Source organism: Chanodichthys erythropterus, chromosome 17, assembly GCF_024489055.1.
Source record: "Chanodichthys erythropterus isolate Z2021 chromosome 17, ASM2448905v1, whole genome shotgun sequence".
Classification (NCBI taxonomy): domain Eukaryota; kingdom Metazoa; phylum Chordata; class Actinopteri; order Cypriniformes; family Xenocyprididae; genus Chanodichthys; species Chanodichthys erythropterus.
The window spans coordinates 3,812,733-3,839,485 of NC_090237.1; the positions used below are offsets into that span (position 1 = coordinate 3,812,733).

The window sequence follows — 26,753 nt, forward strand, 5'->3', positions numbered from 1 at the left end:
CCTAATTATTTATGTATTGTGGTAATTTACTGGTCATGTCAAAAAGTTGTTGGTCTGTAGATAAATAGCTGTATTCTGTACGTTTCACTCGTCATGTCACCTTTATTTATACAGCTCTTTTTACAATGCACATTGCGTCAGAGTATAGCTTTGCGGAGATAGAGGGAACATAATTTTGGCTGTACAGCCAAAATAGTGTGATTGTTCAGCTTAAGTTAGTTCAGTATTGATTCTTTCCAATGTAAAAATCATTAGTTATTAATTTACCTATACTATAAAGACGTGTATGATCATTTTCTTCCAAATACGATAATTTTGAGCTTCTGGTACGATAATTGGACATTTCCAATCTGGTAACACTGGTGATACCTGTTGAAATAGTTACAAGGAATTGAAAGGAAATATGAAATTCTGGGATTAAAGAGAACCTGTTTAAGATCTGCTGATCCTACAACCTGACATAACCATCACATGACAAACTGAGGTGAAATACATTGTATTTAGCATTTTAAACCGCTAGTTCATCCAAAATCTCATTCCAAACCCATTAGACTTTTGTTCATCTTTGGAACACATGAAGGTCTTTTTGATGAAATCTGAGAGATGTCTGTCCGTACATAGTTAGCTACACAACTGAAATTTTGATGCTTCAAAAAGTTCATAAAGAGATAAAACTGCTTTAGTGAGACTTGATGACTGCAGCGATCAAAGAGCGTGTTCTTAATAAACAATCCCGTTGAAGATAAACTGAGTCTCTGAATGCCTGTTGCATAAAGCTAGTAGAACAAACTTTGAGTTTTAGAGTAGGTTTAGCGTTGACAAATCCATATAAATCCAATCCGGTTTAGATCAGGTTCAACAGTCTCACAACCCTCAGTATAAACATTCTCAACTTAATTTTAATCCAGAGTTTGGGCTTAGTTCACCCCAGAATTAAAGTTCTGCCATTACTTACCCTCAAGTTCATTCAGATGAGAAGCCCTATGTGTGTTCTTGCTGTGGGAATTTTTTCATGGCTGCATCAATTTAAAGGGTTAGTTCACCCAAAATTGTCAATTAAAAAAATTACTCACCCTTGTGTCATTCCACAACTATAAGACCTTCGTTCATCTTCGGTACACAAATTATTTTAAATTAAATCTGGGAGCTTTCTGTCTCTCAATACAGATCCAATGCAACTACCACTTTCAAGGTCCAGAAAGGTAGTAAAGACACCACAAAAGTACTCCATGTGACTCCAGTGGTTTAACCTCATTTTTATGAAGAGCTTTGTGCAAAAAAAACACATAAATTACCACTTTATTTACGGAAATATTGATCTGCAATGCGCTTCCATATAAACATCTTGACGCATATGTGTTGTTCACGTGAGAGCTGACATTGTTGCAAAAATTAAGTTTTATTTAAGTAAATTATATTTTCTTATGCACAAACAAAGCTCTTGCATTGCTTCATAAAATTGAGGTTAAGCTTCTGGAGTCACTTGGAATAATTTAATGATATCTTTCCTACATTTCTGGACATTGAAGTAGTAGTTGCATTGGATCTCTATAAATGGACAGAAACAGCTAGGATTTCATTAAAAATATTAAATTAAAACAACATTTTCAAATGTGTCCGGATTAATGTAGATTTAGCTAGATGCTACTAATTTGTTACCATCAAAATGTTCTATGTTTGAACTAAATTAAAGGCATCATATGTGTTTGCTATTAAAGTTTTCCAGTATCATGTATGTTCAAATTTGTTTGATTTTTCCAGATCTGGTCCTGTGGGTGTCAGTATCACACAGTGATCACAGTTCACACCTGCAGTGAAGCTCCTCCCACAACAATTCACCAATAAATACTGGGAATATTCATCTCATCCTACAAGAGAAGGACAAACTCCAGGTGTAGCAGCTGAAATATGTGTAAAGATGGAGTTTATTAAAGAGGAGATTGAAGACATGAGTGATCCAGAACCATCCAGAATAAAACATGAAGATACTGAGGAACAAATAGGTTGGTGTCCATTCCTGATTCTTCATTGTTGACCACATTTTAAATGGATTAACAAGAAAGTGACTGAAATTAACTTTGGCACATCAAAGATCTGATACTTGATCCTCTGTTGCTTTCTTCTGTTAATTCAGAGTTCATTTGAACTTATTTTAACCGCATAATATTTTCATTTCAGACTGGATGGAGATGGAACCGCAAAAACATGAACCGAATGAAGCAGAGGAGGAAAAGCGGAGTATCACAACTCAAAGAACTAAAGCTAAAAAGCCGCACACCTGCTCTCAGTGTGGAAAGAGCTTCAGACAAAAAGGAAACCTTAAGATACATATGAGAATTCACACTGGAGAAAAACCGTATACATGCACTCAGTGTGGAAAGAGTTTTTCTCAAGCATCAGGTCTCAGGAATCATCTGCAGGTTCACTCTGGAGAAAAACCTTTCAACTGTGATCAGTGTGGTAAAGATTTTAATTCATTATCAAATCTAAAACAACACCTGAAAGTTCATTCAGGTGAGAGGCCTTATGTGTGTTCACTGTGTGGAAAGAATTTTTTATGGCTGCGTCATTTTAAACTGCACCAGAAAACACACAATGAAGTAAGAGAGCATGTGTGTTGTGAATGTGGGAAGAGCTTTACTACCCCTGCCCACTTGAAAAATCACCAAAGAATTCATACTGGAGAAAAACCTTACAAGTGCTCATATTGTGACAAGAGTTTTGCTCGTTCTGAAAGCCTGACAGTACATGAGCGAATTCATACTGGAGAGAAGCCGCACCACTGTACTCAGTGTGGAGAGAGTTTCAAATGTACTAGAGCTCTCAGTTATCATCTGCTCCGTCACTCTGGAGAAAAGCCATTTAACTGTGATCATTGTGGTAAAAAGTTTATTTCATCATCGCATTTAAAACAACACCTGAAAGTTCATTCAGATAAAAAGCCTTATGTGTGTTCTTTCTGTGGAAAGAGTTTTTCATGGCTAAAAAGTTTTAAACAGCACCAGAAAATACATAATGAAGTGAGAGATCAAAGAATTCATTCTGGAGAAAAAACTCATACATGCTCACGTCATGTATGTTGTGATTGTAAGAAAAGCTTTACTAGAGCTGACTATCTGAAACAGCATCAAAGAATTCATACTGGAGAAAGACCTTACAAGTGCTCATTTTGTGACAAGAGTTTCACTCAGTCTGCACACCTGAAATCACATAAGCGACTTCATACTGGAGAGAAGCCGTACTACTGTACTCAGTGTGGAGAGAGTTTTAAACATTTATCAAGCCTTCACAGTCATATGAAAGTATGTTGCAAGTGAGCAACATTTGTTGGAAAGCTTAGGTAAGTACAAATACTTACAAGTTGAAGCTTCACCAGTCATCCACTCTATAAAGTATAAAGTCATTGTTGTTGTAGTTTATTTCTGTCAGGATGGGTTGTATGTAAATGGGTCTTTCTTGAGTTAGATATATTCATGTCAATTTCTTATTTACTAAGTGTACTAAATTGTCTTCTGATAACTCATGCAATTATAAGAAATAACAGAAACATTGTCTTGATTGATCTTTTTAATGAACGAAGATAATGAGTTATTTAGTTTTAATCACATTAATGTGTTTAAACATTATTTCTTTTATTACTGTGATAAATATGTTTGGGATGTACAGTATTATTGTTATCTAAATGATCAGGTCTTGTATCATACAAAGAGGTTGGGTTTTATCCTTCATTGATAACTGCTTAGGAACAAAGCAGTACCATAGATTCAGATAGGGCTCAGCAAAAAAAAATAATAATAATAATAATTCTTTTCACTCATTATATGAGAAAATAACCTGTATATTTACACTGTCCCATTTGATCTTATGCCCAAATCACCCTTGATTCACCCTACATAGTGATCTGAGGATATAAAGAAAGCAGACTATTGTCTGTATAATACAGTTTTGTTGCAGCATTTGTCAACCAATGCAATGTCTTAACTATATTATGGCAACCCTAACCAAGTTCACTTTTTTTTTGTGTTAGATTTTAAAGGCCTCAAAAGTTGAATAATGTCATATATCTCCAAAATACTGCAGTAAAATGGTTTCATATGAGGTGTGCATATAGTATGGCGTATCCTCTATAAGAACTGGCCATTATTCTTTCTAGTTATTGGAAACAGACTATTTATAGGCCTCTGAAGTAATATAATGTGACATATCTCCAAAACACTGCAGTGAAATGTTTTCATGTACGCATATAGTATTCTTATTAGAAATTAGTCAATAATGTCATATCTCCAAAAGGCTGCAGTGAATGGTTTCATATGAGGTAAGCTATGCATATTGTATGGGACACTGAATGCAAGAATAACTGAGTATTGCATACAGTATGTAGTAAGAATAAGAAATGCATTTAAAGGGTTGGTTCACCCAAAAAAGAAAATTCTGTCATTAATTACTCACCCTCATGTCATTCCACACCCATAATACCTTTGTTCCTCTTTGAAATATTATATTTGGTATAATATTTTGATGACATCTGAAAGCTCTCCGACTCGTCAATAGACAGTAATTTAACCACCATTGTCAAGGTCCAGAAAGGTAATAAAGACATTGTTAAAATAGTCCATGTGACTACAGAGCTTCAACCCTAATTTTATGAAAGGATGAGGATACTTTTTGTGCGCAAAACAAAATAAAAATAGACTTTATTCAACAGTTCAAGTCTCTTCTCTTCCATGTCAGTCTTCTACGCAGTTGACGCAGTAAGCACAGTGCAGCGCTTCCGTGTACTACGTCAGAACACCGACTCATCGACACCAAACCAGTGTGATGCTAACTGCCAATTGGTGTACAAAGTTTTGTCACACCTGCACCACTCAATGGATACTTTAGTGACTAAAACATTCTTTATCATAGAATACACTTGATTGTTCACATTGAGTTGACAGTTTGAACGATCTTGTTTTCATTTATTTATTTTCAATATCTGAGGTGAAGAGCCGTTAGAGCCAAAAGAAACCTCAAAATATGTTTGTTTGTTTTGGAGAAAAAAAGGGGATAGAAATGGTAAGCACCCTTTTCCTTGAAGATATTATGTTGTCTCCTGTAGTTTTTTAATCAGTTATTTTAAAATCTATATTGGAAAAAGATTTGGTCCGTGTAACAAAAATGTCTTCTTACTAATAAAGTAAAAGAAGTATCTTTCAAATTAACACATTTTATCCTGTCAAACATTTCATGAAGAAATGTAAAACTGATATTGATACAAGGTGTTCATTTTTGCCAATTTCACACTATAGAAAATGTCATGCTTTGTCATAAATTTATATTCTTTGCAAATTTTATATCCACAAAATACAAGTTAATCAACAACAAACCATTTTTTACTCCTTTTCCTCTTATTTATATTTTTATCATTAGCTAATTATTGTTATTTTTCTCTGTATTCTGTTGACAATATGTGCACAGTTGTTAAATTTTGTGTTTTATAAAGTTTTAGTTTTTGCATCATTAAAGAAATAACTGGCACTATCTTCAAGTCTTCGCAGCTCTGCATCAAGTTCAACACAGCTAAGGCATTGAATGAAGTGTTTCTCATGAAAACGATTCGAGATATCTCATAACGTTTTGACTAGTATAAATAGTATTTAAGACAGACATTTCTAATTCAGTTTCGACTAATCAAATTTATATTTTTTAATACCTGCTCTGCTCCTAGTCGAATCTGCTGTTGTGTGACGTGAGACTGAATTTACTCAGCTCCTCCCCCGCACCAGAGCCTCTCGCCTACGAGTCTTGTTGAAAATGCTTAGTGCTAACTGCTAACAACTGTAGTCTGCTTTGTTTTCACGGACAGAAAAACTACTCGATATTCTTAAGGAATTATTAAATAACATTTGGATGAATTCATATGTCGTAAAAGGTCTTCAGCATGTCAGGTATGTAGCGCTGTGATTTTATTTGAATCTTGTTGCAAAAAGGACCAACTGGAGTGTTTGTTCAATAACGACAGAAACCTCCCAAACTTATCGTCTGATTTAATTTAATATACATTTTGAAAGAGTGAAGAACAATGGAATATACACCAAACTTGAAATAGTATTCCGCAGCATGCATATTACAACATTATTCTATTTCAAGATATAGAATTTGACAAAACCCTTCATGAGTTTTCTTTGCATACCTTGTCATTTTAACATTCAGGACCGTTATTATAGAATGCTTACACAACATGGCGGATGACAACAGTTTCCAGGGTAGGATTGGTTAATAAAATATTTAGGGTGTGGCTTAGCATAGCTGTATTTGCATGCGTTACAGATATCTAAGTAATTCTGACTAATGTTAAAGGTGCAATATGTAATCTTTTTGCAGTAAAATATCCAAAAACCACTAGCCCAGTGTTATATATTTTCTTCAATTGAGTACTTACAATATCCCAAATGTTTCCAACTATTTGTAAATCGTGAGAAAATTGCAATTTTAACCAAGGCTCCGGGACTTGTGAGGGGTCGCCTGTCAATTGCGTCATACCCGCGTTACCCTTGGTTTCCGGTTTTATTTTGTAGAAACCATGGAAACACCAAAGGCGCTTTAATATATTACATGTTTTAATAGACAAGGTAACAGCTGTTTTGATATATTTATAGACAGAAAACGAATTGTTGTTATATACTCAACACGTTTAGTCTTATTGTTTAAATCAATTTTCTTGACTTTTTTTGCGAGTACCATGTAGGGCTGGGCGATGTATCGAATGCTTTTGTCACGCGCATTTCTTCAGTAAAGCCGGTTCCCTGATTACCGCTAAATCGCCATCACCTGCTTTCAAATGAAGCGGCATTTAATAGACAGAGCCGTAGTTCACTGATAAGACACGCAATATCGCGCTCAATATCGACGGCAATACATATCGATATTGAACGCGATATTGCGTGTCTTATCAGTGAACTACGGTTCTGTTTATTATTATTACCCTTGAGAATGTATATCTCAAGGGTAATTAAGTTTCTATGGCATATTCTTTTTGTCTTTCCTCAGTATGATGCCTAATAAAGTAGTGTTTATAAGCACAGTTCATTCAGTCTGTCTGCTGTTTTTGTTCATAACATTATCAGACTTTTTATTTAGTCAAAACCATTTTTTTTAAACTGTAAAGTTGTTTAAATAAGTTTCCATTCAACTATTTTTATACATTTTTATTAATAGATCTAAGCAGATCTTCCGCACGCTGGAGAGATAGCTGTAAAAATATTTATATTTGTCAGGTAGCTGTGCGTTTAAACAGTACCCTTACAGACAAATCTTCCTGGACTAACTCTGTCCAGAGCTCTATCCAGGGATAACAAATACTTACTTCCTAATTCTCTCAGCTCTTTCAACCAGACAGCAAGATTTAAAATGCATTAAAAAATGATGCATTAAAGATTGACATAAAATGCATTACAAATGAAATAAAAACATGAAAAGAATTTCAATCAGTAAATGCAGTAAATGCATAGCTAAACAGATATGTTTTGAGTCTGGATTTGAATGTGACTACTGTTGAAGCACATCTGATCTCTTCTGGAAGCTAGTTCCAGCTGCAGCTGGAATAACAGTAAAAAGCAGACTCTCCTTGCTTTGAGTGAACCCTTTGTATTTCTAAGTGACTTGATCTTACTGATCTTTTAGGTTTATATTCTGTTAACATATCTTCAATGTATTGAGGTCTTGGGCCATTGAGTGATTTATAAACAGGCCAGTGAGGAGTCTGTTATAATAATCCACCCTGCTGGTGATGAAAGCATGAACACGTTTCTATAAGTCTTGACTGGAGACAAAGCATCTAATTCTTGAAATATTTTTGAGATGATAATATGCTGATTTAGTTATTGTTTTTAGATGACTACTGAAACTCGGGTCTGACTCCAAAATCACACCAAGATTCCTGACCTGATTTTTAGTTGTTTGACACCTAGAGTGAAGGTATGCGTTCACTTTGAGAACTTCATCTTTGTTTCCAAATGCAATGACTTCAGTTTTCTCTCTGTTTATCTGAAGGAAATTTTGGCACATCCAATTTTTAATTTCGTCAATGCATTGGCACATGGAGTCAATGGGGCTGTAGTCGTTAGGTGATAGGGCTAGGTAAATCTGGGTGTCATCTGCATAGCTGTGAAATGCAATTTGGTTCTCATTATTGGACTCAGTGGCAGCATATATAGGTTGAACAGGAACAGTGCAAGTACTGAGTAAGGCTGGGTATTGACACAATTTTCACGATTCGCTTACTATTCACATGCTTTCTATTTGATTTCGATTCGATATCTATTATTTTGGTTATAGTATTTCAGTTATAGTACATGGCAAATTTTCTAGAGAACAAAATCTCAAGACTAATGCTGTAAACTACACATGTAAGTCAGTTGGTACTACTATAATAATATTGAAGGTTAAGTTAACTTATTTATATACAAACACTTAAATTACACTCAATGATGTTTTTATTATAAATAAAGTTTAGAATTACATAATTATATTTCTACTCCATTTAGTTTTTTTTGAAATACAAACATTTAAATTGCGGCTGTCATAACTGATTTATTCAAACATGTATTAAATATTGAAGAACATTAAAAATTATAATGAATATGTAATGATGCATAGCTATATCAGAATGTTGCTTTCTACAGTACACTTTTCTAGCTGACTAATAAGATTATGGTCACTGAATATGATTTTCTGAGGTAAATGTGACATTACGTGACATTGTTTACAAGCTGCTTTATTGACATCTATCCGAAGTTGAAGCACTGATTGAGCGATTACACGAGACATGATATGGATTTCGGTATGTTGTACTGTATATTTTAACATACCTTCAGATGTTTAGTCATGTTTATTTCATGCTGTAACTGGTATTAAAGCGGAGGAGAGGATGTTCACATGTGTTCTCTTTAACTGAGGCACTAAAGCCATCTGTCACGTCACATTAAACAGTGCCAAAACGGTATTTTTATTTTTTGAATCTCATAATATGTACGTCATTTGAAATCTGAAGGCCTTTGCACATTGAGTCCGAATTTTTCACATGCATTTTTTTTTGTATTCTTGATTTTAAAAATTCGTCACGCACCGATACCTTGCACACTGAGTCCGATATGTATTAAAGGTGCCCTAGAATTAAAAATTGAATTTACCTTGGCATAGTTAAATAACAAGAGTTCAGTACATGGAAATGACATACAGTGAGTCTCAAACACCATTGTTTCCTCCTTTTTATATAAGTCTCATTTGTTTAAAAGACCTCAGAAGAACAGGCGAATCTTAACATAACACAGACTGTTACGTAACAGTCGGGGATCATTAATATGTACGCCCCCAATATTTATGTTACGACCCAGAGTAGGGACCAACATAAGAAGCCGTTCAAAGGAAGTTATAAACAAGATTCGCAATGGCCAGGGCAAAAAAGATCAAATTTATTGGTAGTAAAAGTATCAAAACTATAACAAACAAAGAAAACAAAAACAAAGCAACAAATGAACATACAAAACTCAAATCAGGACTTCTGAGCTAACTAATCTAAGCTACAACTCTGAGTTAAACTTTCCTCACTCCCGAGGAAAAAATAACAAACACAAAATAATCTTCTGGGTCAGCTTACTTACCTATGCTTTCCCGCTATTGTAATATAGCTAAACAAACAGATCTCACCATCCTGTACAAAATCAAAGAAAACAAACTCCAAAACCACCAACAACAGGTTTCCTGAGTTAGGCTCAAGTGGAGTGCCAACAGCAGCTCTTAAATAGGCAGAGGCCACAGGTGTTGGAGATGATCAGGCTCCGCCCCCATCCAATTGGCAACTATGCTCAGAAAGGAAAAAAACACAAAAGAAAAGAAAGCAGGGGCTCGTAACAATTTGCATATGCCAGCTCATGTTCAAGGCATTACACAAGGGCTGGATGTCTGGGTGTGCACAGCTGAATCATCAGACTAGGTAAGCAAGCAAGGACAATAGCGAAAAATGGCAGATGGAGCAATAATAACTGACATGATCCATGATATCATGATATTTTTAGTGATATTTGTAAATTGTCTTTCTAAATGTTTTGTTAGCATGTTGCTAATGTACTGTTAAATGTGGTTAAAGTTACCATAATTTCTTACTGTATTCACGGAGACAAGACTGTTGTTATTTTCATTTTTTAAACACTTGTAGTCTGTATAATTCATAAACACAACTTCATTCTTTATAAATCTCTCCAACAGTGTGTAATGTTAGCTTTAGCCACGGAGCACCATCAAACTCATTCAGAATCAAATGTAAACATCCAAATAAACACTGTACTTACATGATTAGACATGCTGCATGACGAGCACTTTGTAAAGATCCATTTTGAGGGTTATATTAGCTGTGTGAACTTTGTTTATGCTGTTTAAGGCAAGCGCGAGCTACGGGGACAGGGAGCACGAGAATTTAAAGGTGCCGCAGCCTGAATTTATAATATTAATAAATTAATAATAATTAATATTTATTTATAATATTAAATAAATAATATTTAATGATGCCCCAAAATATTAATTTGGTATTTTGAGCTGAAACTTTAGACACATTCAGGGACACCTTAGACTTATATTACATCTTTTGAAAACACGTTCTACGGCACCTTTAATGAATCCGTTGCGAAAAAAATCGCAAAACAATGCAAAATGAAGTCTTCAAGCAGTGAGCACAATTTAAAGAAAGGAGAGTTCACCGAATTTTTTTATGACTGACGAAAGTTTCAGAGGCAGTGTGAAAACGTGATTGACATAACGTGAGGTCGAATTTATTATTTAACGTGCAGAAATTTCACATGCGAATTTCGGACTCAGTGTGCAAAGGCCTTAAGACTTTGCTTCATATCAAAAGTAAAAAAGCACAAAGATTATTGCGATTTATTGGATGGGAGGCGCTACATATTCTGCTCATTCATCTACTAAAAACAGACTAGACTAATCAATTCTTGGGATTTAAGAATCGATATCGGTTCGTGAAAAAATGATAATCGTTTAAAGAAATCAATCATTTTTACCCAGCCCTAGTATTGTGCCTTGAGTGACTCTGCATGTCATGGATGTCCACTCAGACTTATGGATACTGATACTCGCATAACAATCTTTCCCTTCTAAGTTTGACCTGAACCATTTAAGTACCATCCAAGAAAGCCAGACTGTTTCTTCCAAAATATCTTCCAGATATTCGAAAGACAAGTAATCACCAAATGACACTTGCTTGCATTCTTTACATCTTTAAATAGAGCAGCTAGACCTCCACCTCTCCTAACAGCTTTGCAGACACTCATAAGAGTAAAGTTAGGAGGCACTGTTTCATTTAGGATTGTTGCACTGCAGCTGTCTTCTAGCCACGTTTCATTTAGAAGCATAAAATCTAGGTTGTTTGTGGTTATTAAGTAATTGACTACAAGTGATTTATTTTTAAGTGAGCAGATGTTTAAAGGGGTTAACTTAACAGTCTTACTTTCTGTCTCCACAGTAATCTTAGTTTGACGTGTTATAGGCAGCAGATTAGATGGGTTTGCCAAATGGCTTGAGAAGGCCTTAGGCTTTGGATCATGTAGTAAATCAGAAATAGAGAAAGCAACAGACACACTGGGTTCTTGTTTATTCTGTAAACATTTGACAAAGTGCACCTCAGTCATTTCCTGCTGGTATTGAGAATTGAACTCACAATCTTCGGGCTACCAGTCTGATTCTCTGACCATTATGCCATGATTTCCTGTTAACTAAATTAAAAGCACCATATGTGTTTGCTTTGCTGCTTAAGTAATCCAGTATAAATTCTTTTTTTTTTCTCCCCAGATGTGGTCCTGTGGGCTTCAGTATCACACAGTGATCACAGTTCACACCTGCAGTGAAGCTCCTCCCACAACAATTCACCAATAAATACTGGGAATATTCACATCATCCTACAAGAGAAGGACAATCTCCAGGTGTAGCAGCTGAAATCTGTGTGACTGTTAAAGATGGAGTTTATCAAAGTGGAGATTGAAGACATGAGTGATCCAGAACCATCCAGAATAAAACATGAAGATATTGAGCAACAAATAGGTTGGTGTCCATTCTTGATTCTTCATTGTTGACTGATGAGAAACATTTAAGGTAAAAAAGGTTTAGTTCAATAGATTTAGTGGCTGTGAAAATAATTAGCAAAATAGAGATAGTGAAAATACATCTAAATGATCATAATTTTGAATAGCTTTTGGCATCCATTTTAAATGGATTAACAAGAAAATGAACACATCTGATACTTGATATTGTTGTTTTCATCTGTTAAATCAGAGTTAATTTGAACTTATTTCAACCACATAATATTTTCTTTTTAGACTGGATGGAGATGAAACCACAAAAACATGAACTGAATGAAGCAGAGGAGGGAAAGCATAGCATCGAAATTCAAAGAACAAAAGATAATAAGCCGTACACCTGCCCTCAGTGTGGAAAGAGTTTCAGACAAAAAGGAAACCTTAAGACACACATAAGAGTTCATACTGGAGAGAAACCGTATACATGCACTCAGTGTGGAAAGAGTTTTGCTGGTGAATCAGGTCTCCGATATCATCTACGCATTCACTCTGGAGAAAAACCATTTAACTGTGATCAGTGCGGTAAAAATTTTAATTCATCATCAAATCTAAAACAACACCTAAATGTTCATTCAGATGAGAGGCCTTATGTGTGTTTCTTCTGTGCAAAGAGTTTTTCGCGGATGCGTCATTTTAAACTGCACCAAAAAACACATAATGAAGTGAGAGATCATGTGTGCTTTGAGTGTGGGGAGAGCTTTACTACAGCTGCCCATTTAAAAAATCATCAAAGAATTCATTCTGCAGAAAGACATTACAAGTGCTCATATTGTGACAAGACTTTCACTCGTTCTGAAAACATGAAATCACATGAGCGAGTTCATACTGGAGAGAAGCCTTACTACTGTACTCGGTGTGGGAAAAGTTTCAAATGTAAAACTGATCTCAAGTATCATCTGCTCCGTCACGCTGGAGAAAAGCCATTTAACTGTGATCATTGTGGTAAAGAGTTCATTTCATCATCACATCTAAAACAACACCTAAAAGTTCATTCAGATGAGAGGCCTTATGTGTGTTCTCTCTGTGGAAAGAGTTTTTCAAGGATGAACAGTTTTAAACAGCACCTGAAAATACATGATGAAGTGAGAGATCATGTGTGTTTGGACTGTGGGAAGAGCTTTATTAGAGCTGACAATCTGAAACAGCATCAAAGAATTCATACTGGAGAAAAACCTTATAAGTGCTCATCTTGTGACAAGAGTTTCACTCAGTCTGCACACCTGAAATCACATGAGCGACTTCATACTGGAGAGAAGCCGTACTACTGTACTGAGTGTGGAAAGAGTTTCAAACATTTATCAAGCCTTCACACTCATATGAAAATATGTTGCAAGTGAGAAACAATTGTTTTCATTTCAAATACAAGTAAATAGTGTAAGATAAAATATGGAGTTTGTCCGAAAAGTACAATATCATTTAGTTCAGGGTTCATCAAATCCAGTCCTGGAGGGCCACTGCCCTGCAGAGTTTAGCTCAGACCCTGATCAAAATCGCCTACCTGTGATTTTTCTAGTGATCATGATGACCTTGATTATCTTGCTTAGGTGTGTTTGATCAGGGTTGAGGCTAAACTTTGCAGGGCATTGGCCCTTCAGGGCAAGATTTGAGGAAGTCTGATTTAGTTCAGTTTTTGTCAATTTTGTGAAAAGCTTGACAAACTATAAAGACTTAAAAGTTGAAGCTTAACCAGTCAACAACTCTTACAATGTTAAAAAAAAGTTGTAGTTTATTTCTGTCAGGGTGAGTTGTGTGCTGAAAGGTGCCCTAGAATTAAAAGTTGAATTTACCTTGGCATAGTTAAATAATTAGAGTTCTGTACATGGAAATGACATACAGTGAGTCTCAAACACCATTGTTTCCTCCTCCTTATGTAAATTTGATTGGTGCAACAGACCTCTGAAGAACAGGCGAATTTTAACATAACATTGACTGTGACGCAACAGTCGGGATCATTAATATGTACGCCCACAAATTTTGCATATGCCAGCCCATGTTCAAGGCATTACCAAGTATTAACGTCTGGAGCTGCACAGCCGAATCATCAGAAGTTATGCAGGTATTGTGAAGCAAGCAATGACAATAGCGAAAATGGCAGATGGAGCAATAATAACTGAAATAATCCATGATGATATGATATTTTTAGTGATATTTGTAAAGTGTCTTTATAAATGTTTCGTTAGCATGTTGCTCATGTACTGTTAAATGTGGTTAAAGTTACCATCGTTTCTTACTGTATTCACGGAGACAAGAGCCATGTCTTTATTTTCATTTTTAAACACTTGCACTTATGGATTATACAGATTGCATCTTTATATATTCATTCTTTATAAATCTCTCCAACAGTGTGTAATGTTAGCTTTAGTTCCATTAGCCACTGAGCATAGCCTCAAACTCATTCAGAATCAAATGTAAACATCCAAATAAATACCATACTTACATGATCTGATATGCTGCATGACAAACACTTTGTAAAGATCCATTTTGAGGGTTATATTAGCTGTGTGAACTTTGTTTATGCAATGTATTATAGAGTTGCGAGCTTGGGGGTGGAGAGCGCAAGCATTTAAAGGGGACACGCACTGAATCGGCACAATTTTTACGACCCAAAAATGTAATAATAAAAAACATCTATGGGGTATTTTGAGCTGAAACTTCACAGACACATTCTGGGGACACCTTAGACTTGTATTACATCTTGTGAAATAGAGTTCAGGGGCACCTTAAATAGGTCTTTCATGAATTAGATATATTTATGTCCTGTACTTACCAAGTAAGTAATTAATAATTCATGTAATTATGAGAAATAAAATAGAAACATTCTGTCTTAATTGATCTGTTTAAAAAACAAAGAGAATGAGTTATATATTTTTAATCGCATTAATGAGTTTAAACAGTCTATCTTAATACTGTGATTACTATATTTTGGATGTAAAGTATTATTGTAAAATCAACTCAAATTAACAGGTCTTGTATACATAAAGGTTGGAGTTCATTTTTATCCTTCATTGCTAAGGAAAAATAAAGTATCAAAGCTGTGAACAGTGGTGAATGAAGAGCAAATGTGGAATGTTTTCTCCAAATGCTGTACATTTACAGAGTATTTAAATGTGATTAATATGCCAATTTAAAGAAGATCTCAGACATCATCCTGTTATTTCTGCCAGACTATTGACAAGAATGAAACAAGCCTTTCAGGGCGAACAGGAGAGTATGCGGTGTGAATGAAGTAAACTTCTGGGCTCAGACTTGGAAATTCCATGTTTTTCTGTCCAGGATCAGGTAATCCATTTTACTTTTGTGTCAGTTTTTCCAAAGCAAAATAATATTGGATCAGCCTTATCCAGATACACACATTTTACGATTACCAAATCTGGATTACAAGTGCTCCACATGGGCTTGCATTTCACATAGCAATGTGAATGTATGGTCACTCAAAGTGTTGCTTGAAGAGAAAGTAAGCAACATAAACATCTGGACAGAACAAACTAAATGACAGAACTATCTAATAGTAACTAATTCATTTGTTTATTTTCAGCCAGAAGTGATGGAGCAAAGACACAAACTGAATAAAGTGGTGGAGAAATGTGACAACATGTGAAATTGTCCATTCAGTAAAATATTACTATAGGGCTGAAATTTATCTGGACCTATTCTGAGAGCCAACCAAGAATATTTTGCTGTGTACAACTGCTAAGAAACTTTTATTTTAATTTCATCATACCTCTACCACCAACTTTCAAAAAGACTTGTTTTTTCCCGCTATCCCTGTAAGGCAAAAATATTGTTATTTAGTCCCTCTGTCATCTCCTGCATTCCTAAGAACTGAAGGATTGTACTTGCACTGTTCATCATTTGTGGTCTGTACTCACCTGTTTTGGACACTATTCAATAAAGCATTGTGTTGTTATTCACCTCTCTCTTGAGTCTGATATCTCCTGACACATTTTTTTGGGGGGAAATAAGGTTGTTACAATATCAAAATTTTAGATACCAGTGAACTTTTACTATTCTCAATACCAGTTTCAATACCACAGCAAAAACTAATGTAAGTAAAATGTTGTCAAGCAATTATTCAAGACAAATAAACAGTAATAAAATAAGAACAAAGGAACAAATGACAAGCAATAGGACAAATAAATACAATAGAACAAATATACAAATTAAATAAAGAGTGTTAATTTTTTCAGGTAGATCTACCTAACAGAATTAAGAAGTATTACTGATGAAGCTCTCCGCGCGACTAATAATGAACTGAATTAATAATGAACTGCACTTATACAGCTTTTATTTATTTATTAATACATTATTAATATCTTGTTAACATTAATGCACTGTGAACTAACATGAACAAACAATGAACAACTGTATTTTCATTAACATTAGCGAATTTTAGTAAATATAGTAACAAATGTATTGCTCATGGTTAGTTCATGTTAGTTAATACGTTAACTAATGCTTAACTAATAAACCTTATTGTAAAGTGTTACAGTCTCATTTTAAAGAAAACACTTGGTTGGCAGATTATTTTTGACATAAAAAATTAAAAAGTGAAGCCTAAAACTTATAGAAGTTTAAGTTTGTGAAAATTAACATTGTTTTATATAAAATATATATTTAATTAAACATGTTGAACTCTAAAACTGCTAGAAAATCAAAGCCATAAATCTAAATAAGTTTTTCCAAACTTGAGGTTGAAATCTAAATAAAATTAGTTGATTGGCAAAATGTATTCAAAATACAAAAATACTAAACTTAAATCTATTTAAATACAAATTACATTTGATATTTTCAAAGTCTTTAAAATACAAAATATAAAAAAACAACATAAGCACACATCAATTGAAAATATGAGCAGAAAACATGACTTTGTGTGTGATTTGGATAACTTTGAATTCATTTTTCAGTTTTGTGCAATATAATTTGTTTAAAGTTTTGATTCATGCTTTTTATTTTATTCACACTTTTAATCACACTCAATATTTTTGATCTGCCTATTAGTGCTCCACACTCCAGTCCAATCGGTGGCGGTAATGAGCCGGCAAGTTGGTTTGCAAACCGCCTTTAAACATCAATAGTAGAAGAAAAAGAAGCAGCTAACAGTAGTATGCTTTTGTTGTTACTGAGAGAAATGCTACTGGATTAAATACTTAAGGAATAATTATTAAATAACATATTGATGCATTAATGTGTGGTAAAAGGTCACCATCATGTCAGGTATGTAGCGCTGTTTTTTAAATTGAATCATGTTCAATCATGTTCAAAACGGACCAAACCATAAAATTGACGTTGGATGTTCCACACATAGTCAGCCGCAAAAAATGTCAATAGATTTTTATTGAAAATGTATGATTGTAAAAAATGTTACACTATTTGAAAAGTATTAGAACTTAACTGAACACACATCGCGGTAAATGTTTAACCCTCTAGCAGTGAGGATATAGCGTTTAGGCCAGGTACTGTCTACAAAGTACACGTGGAAGGAAAAAACGTTGGGATAAACAAACAAATAACAGATGTTTCTCTACATTAGTCACATCTTTCAAAACTAACAGCTCTAGCCGTTTTGTTTCATTTGGGAAACTGTCATTTACTGCCACAGTCTTTGTGTCTTTCTATATATAAATCTGTCATGTAACAGATTCCTAAAAACAAAGTCAAATCACCTTTATTTCTTACTGTCAAAGCAGCTTCACAGAAATAGCCAGAAAAAATAGTGTGTTAATATCAAACTTATTAAGTTATGAAACAAGTGCAAATTTACAGATCCACAGCTCTAAAAACACAGAGTCAATCATTCAAATCAATTTGTTATAATATTAATTTAATTTAGTTCAGTAAGTGTCAATGTTGCAACGTTCAGTTGGGATACATGCTCAATTCAACAATAAAGCAGCACTATAAAAAACATTAGTGTCATTATTCAGCTCAGTTCAGTCAGTACAATTATAGTGCAAAGTTAATCGATTATGTCCAAGCTTAATTCAGCTACAAGCAGCTCTACAGAAGGCAACAGTGTCATTATTCAGTTCATTGTCAATTCAGTTCAGTTCAATAACAGTGCTTTTGTTGCAGAGTTTATCAATTATAAAACAACTCTGAATCAGCTATTATGCACCTTTACTGATATTGCTAAATTGTAAGAGGTTGTATTTCAATATGCGATCTTGTCGTGTTTTCGTTCTACATCATCATCAACCGTCGAAGTTCAATTTCAATACTCAAGAACGTAAGAACAGAGGAAGTGTGAAAGTCCCCGGATGTGTTCTTGATATCGAGGATGCATCTAATGCAGACTTGAGAGAATCGAACCATTAAAAATGCCAGAAGACGCTGCGAGCGGTCGACATATAGAAGCCTGCAAAGCTTTAAATTTCTAGTTCTCACTTATGAAATTCCCTCTAAAAGTAGGGCTGCACGATAATGGTTAAGCTGATAGTCACAAATATTTTTGCTCAAAATGATAATCACGATTATTAATCACGATTATTCTATCAAAAGGGTGATGTAGTTATGGCTATTTTGCAAGTTCTTTACCAACCTACACTTCACCCAAAAGACCTGTAGATGGCACACTAACTTCATTTAACCAACTATGATAACTTTGTTGGGTGGTAAATCAATACAAAACATGGTTTTGGTGAACGCTTTGTAATCTGTATTCACATTAGAGTTTTAAAGCAACACAAATCGTTTGCAAATTAGACAAAACAGATTCAGATTGCACTGCAAATTCGTAAAGCAAAGAACAATGCTCTTTGATATAAAAATATATATCCCTGGCTATATATCATTTTCAACTGATTATGAAAACTGGTGCCAGTGAGAGCCCCCGCCCCACCAAGAGATTTATATAATCACGAATAAAATAAAAAATAATAAAAAATATTATAACTAATATTATTATTTCGTACTTTTTCCCCTTTTCGAGGCATTATGATTACTTGTGTATTATCTGAGTGACAAGTCTCCTGTTGGTGATGGCTGCTGCTGTTAGGAAGAGATTAGAGAAACAAGATGTAGAAGGCGACAAGGAACGTCATCATTCGTGCTTACCTGGATTAAGTGTTTTAGTTTCATCATCATGGAAAGGTCAAAGCCATTGGGGCTCAGTATCATAAAAATAAAAATGAGGATGAGAAAAAGAAAGCGAAATATACATGTATGTTACTAATTGGTTAATTGTTCTGTTCTACTACAAATTAGTCGCTCCATTGTCACGAGCAAAACATGACACTGCATATCAGCACAGGACGGGTAAGTCACGCAGCAGAATCCCAGTAAACACAGAACGTTCCCCTAATGTTTCAATATGGTTCCCGTTTGGTTATTTTTTGGGGGGAACCAAATAATAACGTTCTGGGAACGTTCTCTATTGGTTCCTTTTTTGTAACCTAAAGGGAACGTTCTATTTGTATAAAGAAAACTTTCCTGGCTAACGAACAGGGAACATTAGAATCTTTGTTCTGGGAACGTTTTGGGAGCCATAAACTGACAAATCATCAAATAAATGCATTTGTTTATGCTGTAATAGTGCAGTTGAAGTCACAGACAGACAGGCATTGTGATTTGGGAGTGTAGATTATGAGAATCTGTTTGTTTATGCTAGAGAGTTTTATATTAATGGTACATGATAGGTGCACTCAACAAATTTTTAGAGAATCACAAGGCAGATGCTACTGTAGGAAGAGAAGCATCAGAGACAAGCCCCAGTCCTAACTGTAAGTGTTTACTTCTTGTTTACAGCTTTAGCTATATAGAATAGTTTCAAAAGGGTTTATAATGGTGTGTGGCAATGCCATGTCTGATTGTATGAGCATAAACAGGGATGTTTCCAGGCAGATGTCCTAGGATGACATTATTGACACTTTTGCTGCAATTAAGTCTAGGCGTGTCCACTTTTAAAGCTATTGAAAATAGTAAACATATGCTCAAATATGCCAAGGTCAAGGGTGCCAAAAAGGCTAGAAATGGCCCTGGGTGGAGATGAGTGTTGCATTTGTTGAAATTCATCACTGAAGGTTTGATCATGGCAGATTTAGTCACACAAACAGTACAAGTGGCTTATGAAGAAACAAACACTGGCTGTATGACACTTTCATTGAAGCAGAATTTCGCTGTGGAGATCGCTAAACTCCAGCGCACATGTTTGTTTTCAGATCACCAGCGCTGCTTCCGCATTTAAAGGGAGTGCATGCACAGAGTTGCCAGATTGCACAGATTAAGTAAAACACCGGGAAGAAAGTATATCCTTTTAAGGGAAAAGCTCTATTTGGGGGATTTAAGCTCTTTGCATCTGGTAACCACAAGCATATCCCAAAGAAAAAAACACGTTTTCAGGATAAATAATGAGCGGGCCAATATCGTGACGATTATTTAAAATCAATCGAGAGAAGCATATATCGTTATCGCGATTAAAATACGATTAATCGTGCAGCCCTAGATCAAGATCAAGATTGCAGCACATCTCAATTCTCAAATGATGGGTTCTGTCTGCTTTCATCCTTCCGAGTTCGTTCTTTCAAGGTCGCCTGGCAAGACCGGACTCTACGAGAGACCAAATCTGTTCTCTGCATTCTTGGAATTGAGAAACAGCCAGAGTCTTTTAAACACCAACCACATTTCACAAGGTGTTTTTTTAGCAAGAGATCGGGATGGTGATATTCTGTTGTTTTGAGCGATGAGTGCTAGTGCATTTGAATAGTTCTTTTTGAAATTATGACACGTGTCTAATGGTTATATATGAGTTTGTTTGAGAATGAAGGCTAACACAATTGAATCCACAGCATGCACGTCCCGACATTATCCTACTTTATGATACAGAATAGGACAGAAACCTTCACAAGTTCTATCTGCATATCCTAGTGGCTAGTTCCTAGATCTATGTTCTTAGAACTATTTGGTGCGAAAGCCCTTATGATTGACTGGTAGAATTTTGTCAACATGTAGAGATTTTGGAATATGGTCTCTATAGCGGTTATGCTCACGTACACTGCTGTTCTGTATTGGTCACAAAAGCTTATCATTTACATGCGTTTTAAGCATTGTGATTTTAAACCATTGAAACACAATAAGCAGCAAAAGATAACTCATTAACACTGCTCATAAAGCGTGTGAGTACTGAACTGAGTTCTTTTTGCCGCCTAATTGGGCTTCAATTGTTAAATGCTAATACTTACATGTAGGGTCGGGCCGATAAATTAAATAGTTTAGCTTGCATGTGAAAGTACACACACATTTCTTACTGCACATTGTAAGCTAGTAAAATTCACGAGGAGAAAAAAAATTTGTGGAAGCGGCAACAAAAGTAAAAGTGAAAGTGGAACTAACCTTGAGTTATCATCCAAAGATGATATTCTCGATTAAAAAGGTTGCATGAAGTCAGTTATATACTCATTTGAACCGCACCACATGGACCATTCATCCACTAGGCTCAAAGTTCAGACAGCAGCACGAGTGAGTAGATGTGTTTATTCTCTGATTAGTTTCAGTCACTTGACCTCTAAAGAGCCTTATGAAATCCAGTGTTTTATATATATATATATATATATATATATATATATATATATATATATATATATATATATATACATTTGCTTATGCAATTTATGTAGAATTTATTATTTCTATTGTTTCTAAATGTGATTTCTAGGGCTACATCAAGCAAGTCATTAGTATCAGACAAACTACAGGATTGTCACTTTATTTGATAATCACTTATTGATGTTTTTTTTTAAACGTTTTATCCTACATGAGTAAAGCATAACTAGCTAAAGAAACCATACCTGCAATCGTCTCTCTTTTGACATTGAAATACATAAGTCATGTGATAAGTGCTGATCAGAGGAGTTTTTTTTATGTATATCTGAAGGGAAATTGTTTTCAGAAAAGTTTCGATCGCATCTTCTTTTTACCTTTCTTCAGTATTGTGCCTAATAAAGTAGTGTTTATATGCACAAGTGCTGCTTGTGTTCAGGAGTAACCGCTGTATTTCGGCTTTTCCATAAGACGCCATATGTGTTTGCTGTTAAAGTAAACCGGTATAAATTCAGTAACTTCTTTTTGATTTTTCCAGATCTGGTCCTGTGGGTGTCAGTATCACACAGTGATCACAGTTTACACCGGCAGTGAAGCTCCTCCCACAACAATTCACCAATAAATACTGGGAATATTCACATCATCCTACAAGAGAAGGACAAACTCCAGGAGTATCAGCTGAAATCTGTGTGACTGTTAAATATGGACTTTATTAAAGAGGAGACTGAAGACATGAGTGGTCCAGAACCATCCAGAATAAAACATGAAGATACTGAAGAAAAAATAGGTTGGTGTTCATTATTGACTGCTGAGAAATATTAAGGTAACAAAGCTTCAGTTCAACAGATTTGTTGGCTGTGAAGAAATGAACAAATTAGAGATATTAAATGCTACAGATAATGCATCTAAATGGTCATAATCTTGAATAGCTGTTGTCATCCACATCCACAACGTATTTTAACCTCATAATATTTTAATTTTAGACGGGATGGAGATGAAACTGCAAAAACATGAACTGAATGAAGCAGTGGAGGAAAAGCAGAGCATCAAAACTCAAAGAACAAATGCTAAAAAGCCACACACCTGCTCTCACTGTGGAAAGAGTTTCAGACAAAAAGGAAACCTAAATAAACATATGAGAGTTCACACTGGAGAGAAACCGTATACATGCACTCAGTGTGGAAAGAGTTTTTCACAATCATCTGGTCTCCGTGATCATCTACGTGTTCACTCTGGAGAAAAACCTTTTAAATGTGATCAGTGTGATAAAGTTTTTATTTCTTCATCAAATCTAAAACATCACCTGAAAGTTCATTCAGATGAGAAGCCTTATGTGTGTTCTGTCTGTGGAAAGAGTATTTTATGGCTGCGTCATTTTAAAGTGCATCAGAAATCACACAATGAAGTGAGAGATCATGTCTGTTTGGAGTGTGGGAAGAGCTTTACTAGAGTTGACAATCTGAAACAGCACCAAAAAATTCATACTGGAGAAAAACCTTACAAGTGCTCATATTGTGACAAAAGTTTCTGTCGTTCTGCAAAACTCAAATTACATGAGCGAGTTCATACTGGAGAAAAGCCGTACCACTGTACTCTGTGTGGAAAAAGTTTTTCACAATCATCTGGTCTCAGTAATCATCTACGTGTTCACTCTGGAGAAAAACCTTTTAAATGTGATCAGTGTGATAAAGATTTTTTTTATTCATCACATCTAAAACGACACCTAAAAGTTCATTCAGATGAGTTTATTAAAGAGGAGATTGAAGACATGAGTATTTCAGAACCATCCAGAATAAAACATGAAGATACTGAGGAACAAATAGGTTAGTGTTCATTCTTGATTCTTCATTATTGACTGCCGAGAAATATTAAGGTAACAAAGCTTCAGTTCAACAGATTTGGTGGCTGTGAAGAAATGAACAAATTAGAGATGTTAAATGCTACAGAAAATGCATCTAAATGGTCATAATCTTGAATAGCTGTTGTCATCCACAACTTATTTTAACTTTATAATATTTTCATTTTAGACTGGATGGAGATGAAACTGCAAAAACATGAACTGAATGCAGCAGTGAAGGAAAAGCAGAGCATCAAATCCCAAAGAACAAAAGATAAGCTGCACACCTGCTCTCAGTGTGGAAAGAGTTTCAGACAAAAAGGAAACCTAAATGCACACATGAGAGTTCACACTGGAGAAAAACCGTATACATGCACTCAGTGTGGAAAAAGTTTTTCACAATCATCTGGTCTCTTTAATCATCGACGTGTTCACTCTAGAGAAAAAACTTTTAAATGCGATCAGTGTGATAAAGATTTTATTTCTTCATCACATCTAAAACAACACCTGAAAGTTCATTCAGATGAGTTTATTAAAGAGGAGATTGAAGACATGAGGATTTCAGAATCATCCCGAATAAAACATGAAGAAACTGAGGAACAAATAGGTTAGTGTTCATTCTTGACTCTTCATTATTGACTGCTGAGAAATTTATGGTAACAAAGCTTCAGTTCAACAGATTTGGTGGCTGTGAAGAAATGAACAAATTAGAGATGTTAAATGCTACAGAAAATGCATCTAAATGGTCATAATCTTGAATAGCTGTTGTCATCCACAATTTATTTTAACTTTATAATATTTTCATTTTAGACGGGATGGAGATGAAACTGCAAAAACATGAACTGAATGAAGCAGTGGAGGAAAAGCAGAGCATCAAAATCCAAAGAACAAAAGATAAGCTGCACACCTGCTCTCAGTGTGGAAAGAGTTTCAGACAAAAAGGAAACCTAAATGCACACATGAGAATTCACACTGGAGAAAAACCGTTTACATGCACTCAGTGTGGAAAATGTTTTTCACAATCATCTGGTCTCAGTAATCATCTACGTGTTCACTCTGGAGAAAAACCTTTTAAATGTGATCAGTGTGATAAAGATTTTATTTCTTCATCACATCTAAAACAACACCTGAAAGTTCATTCAGATGAGAAGCCTTATGTGTGTTCTGTCTGTGGAAAGAGTATTTTATGGCTGCGTCATTTTATAGAGCACCAGAAAACACACAATGAAGTGAGAGATCATGTTTGTTTGGAGTGTGGGAAGAGCTTTACTAGAGTTGACAATCTGAAACAGCACCAAAAAATTCATACTGGAGAAAAACCTTACAAGTGCTCATATTGTGACAAGAGTTTCTGTCGTTCTGAAAAACTGAAATTACATGAGCGAGTTCATACTGGAGAAAAGCCGTACCACTGTACTCTGTGTGAGAAGAGTTTCAAATGTAGACACGATCTCAAATATCATCTGAACGTTCATTCTGGAGAAAAACCATTTAACTGTGATCATTGTGGTAAAAATTTTATTATATCATCACATCTAAAACGACACCTGAAGGTTCATTTAGATGAGAAGCCTCACTTGTGTTCTCTCTGTGGAAAGAGTTTTTCAAGTCTTTATTATTTTAAACTGCATCAGAAAACACATACTGAAGTGAGAAATCATGTATGTTGTGAATGTGGGAAGAGCTTTACTAAAGCTGGCTGTCTGAAACAGCACCAAAAAATTCATACTGGAGAAAAACCTTACAAGTGCTCAAACTGTGACAAGAGTTTCACTCAGTCTGCACACCTGAAAAAACATGAGCAAGTTCATACTGGAGAGAAGCTGAACTAATGTACTCTGTATGGGAAGGATTTTAAACATTTGTCAAGCCTTTCCACTTATCTGAAAATTTTTTTGCAGTTTCAATGTCACATACATTCAAGTAAATTTGTGAGATAGAATATGGAAAAGCACAATATCAGTTTAATTTTGTGAATTTGGTGAAAAGCTTGGAAAACTAGAAAGACTTAAATGAGTTAAAGCTTCACCAGTCAACTGTAAATAAATTCGCTGTTGTAGTTTATTTCTGTGCTAACTAGGTGTCTTTCTTCAATTTGATATATTCGTGTCATTTATTTAGTTTCTAAATGTACTTTATTGTATTGTATGTTATTATAAAAATTAAACCGAAACAACATTTTGTCTTGATTAATCTGTTTAATGAACAAAGAGAATGAGTTACATAGTTTCAATCACATTATTGATTTTAAACATCTTCTATGATTAATATGTTTGGGATGTACATGTTGTAAAATAAACTCTAAAGATCAGGTCTTATAAAATACAAAGAGGTTGTTAACATCACAAGACTTGCTATGGAAAGATTTAAGGTCTATTAATAAAACTGAAATTGTTAGGTATTAGAGGTAGAACATACAATTGGGTATTGGACTTTTTATATAATAGAACAATTTAAGTTACCCCCTCCGGCAATAAACCAAGCTGAAGATTGGGCTAAGAGATGGGGATTCTGATTATGGGTAGCAAAGACACAGGTTATATGTCACTCAAAAAAGAAGCATATTCCAGTAGAGTTGACACTAGACGGCCAACCGTTAAATCAGGTGTCTGAAATCAAGTTCTTGGGTGTATGGCTGGATGAAAAATTGACATTTGGTATTCATGTAGAGAATAGTGACCAAATATTGAATGTAATGAAGTGAGCAGGGTGCAAGCTGTAACTCACTTATAAACTGATTATAAAATCTGCAATAGTCAGACAATAGGTGTATAGCATATGGGTCAGCATAAGGAGCACTTCTAAAGAAAATTAATGCAGTGCAAACTCAGGCACTTAGAATATGTTGTGGGGAGTTTAAAACAACTTTTTAAGTGGAACTGGGTGAAAATGCCTTTAACGGTGAGACGTCAACGGTTGTTTATGGTATACTGGGTAACATTAAAAGGGCATAAAGAATCACACTCTAAAACATATGTATTTCACGAGTGCTGGGAACATACGCAAGGAAATAATCACAGTCTAGGATGGATATGTACCCAATTAGCTCAATCAATTGGAATAGACCAGAGGAATTATAGCCAAACTGTGCCATTGCCTGCTATTCCACCATGGATGTTTCCAATGCCATACATGAGAAACTATCAGGAGAATTTGGTGAGTGTGCGTGTGTGTGTGAGAGAGAGAGTCTGTAGTAGATTGTAAATCTATTGTCTGATCCAGACTCCGGAGCAGAAGGTGGCGGTAATCCACCAATAAGC

General features: G+C 35.0%; 2 protein-coding genes across 2 annotated transcripts; both read left to right on the forward strand.

Moving 5' to 3' along the window:
* The first annotated feature begins 1,486 nt into the window (after positions 1-1,486).
* LOC137004342 (zinc finger protein 135-like) lies at positions 1,487-5,143 on the forward strand. Its single transcript, XM_067364587.1, has 2 exons — positions 1,487-2,003; positions 2,179-5,143. The coding sequence occupies exons 1-2, from the start codon at positions 1,919-1,921 to the stop codon at positions 3,315-3,317; spliced, it is 1,224 nt and encodes a 407-aa protein (XP_067220688.1). The 5' UTR covers positions 1,487-1,918; the 3' UTR covers positions 3,318-5,143.
* A 645-nt stretch (positions 5,144-5,788) lies between these two features.
* Positions 5,789-25,661, forward strand: LOC137004386 (zinc finger protein 721-like). The gene is made up of 6 exons (XM_067364648.1): positions 5,789-5,927; positions 11,839-12,087; positions 12,363-13,436; positions 22,790-23,479; positions 23,684-24,100; positions 24,304-25,661. Exons 2-6 carry the CDS (start codon positions 12,003-12,005, stop codon positions 25,323-25,325), a joined length of 3,288 nt encoding a protein of 1,095 aa, XP_067220749.1. The 5' UTR covers positions 5,789-5,927; positions 11,839-12,002; the 3' UTR covers positions 25,326-25,661.
* The last annotated feature ends 1,092 nt before the right edge of the window (positions 25,662-26,753 follow it).

Coding starts and splice junctions, on each gene's coding strand:
- LOC137004342 (XM_067364587.1), top strand. CDS start 1,919: ATGGAGTTTATTAAAGAGGAGATTGAAGACATGAGTGATCCAGAACCA. Junction 2,004..2,178: donor AGATACTGAGGAACAAATAG/GTTGGTGTCCAT, acceptor TTTTCATTTCAG/ACTGGATGGAGATGGAACCG.
- LOC137004386 (XM_067364648.1), top strand. CDS start 12,003: ATGGAGTTTATCAAAGTGGAGATTGAAGACATGAGTGATCCAGAACCA. Junction 12,088..12,362: donor AGATATTGAGCAACAAATAG/GTTGGTGTCCAT, acceptor TTTTCTTTTTAG/ACTGGATGGAGATGAAACCA. Junction 23,480..23,683: donor AGATACTGAGGAACAAATAG/GTTAGTGTTCAT, acceptor TTTTCATTTTAG/ACTGGATGGAGATGAAACTG.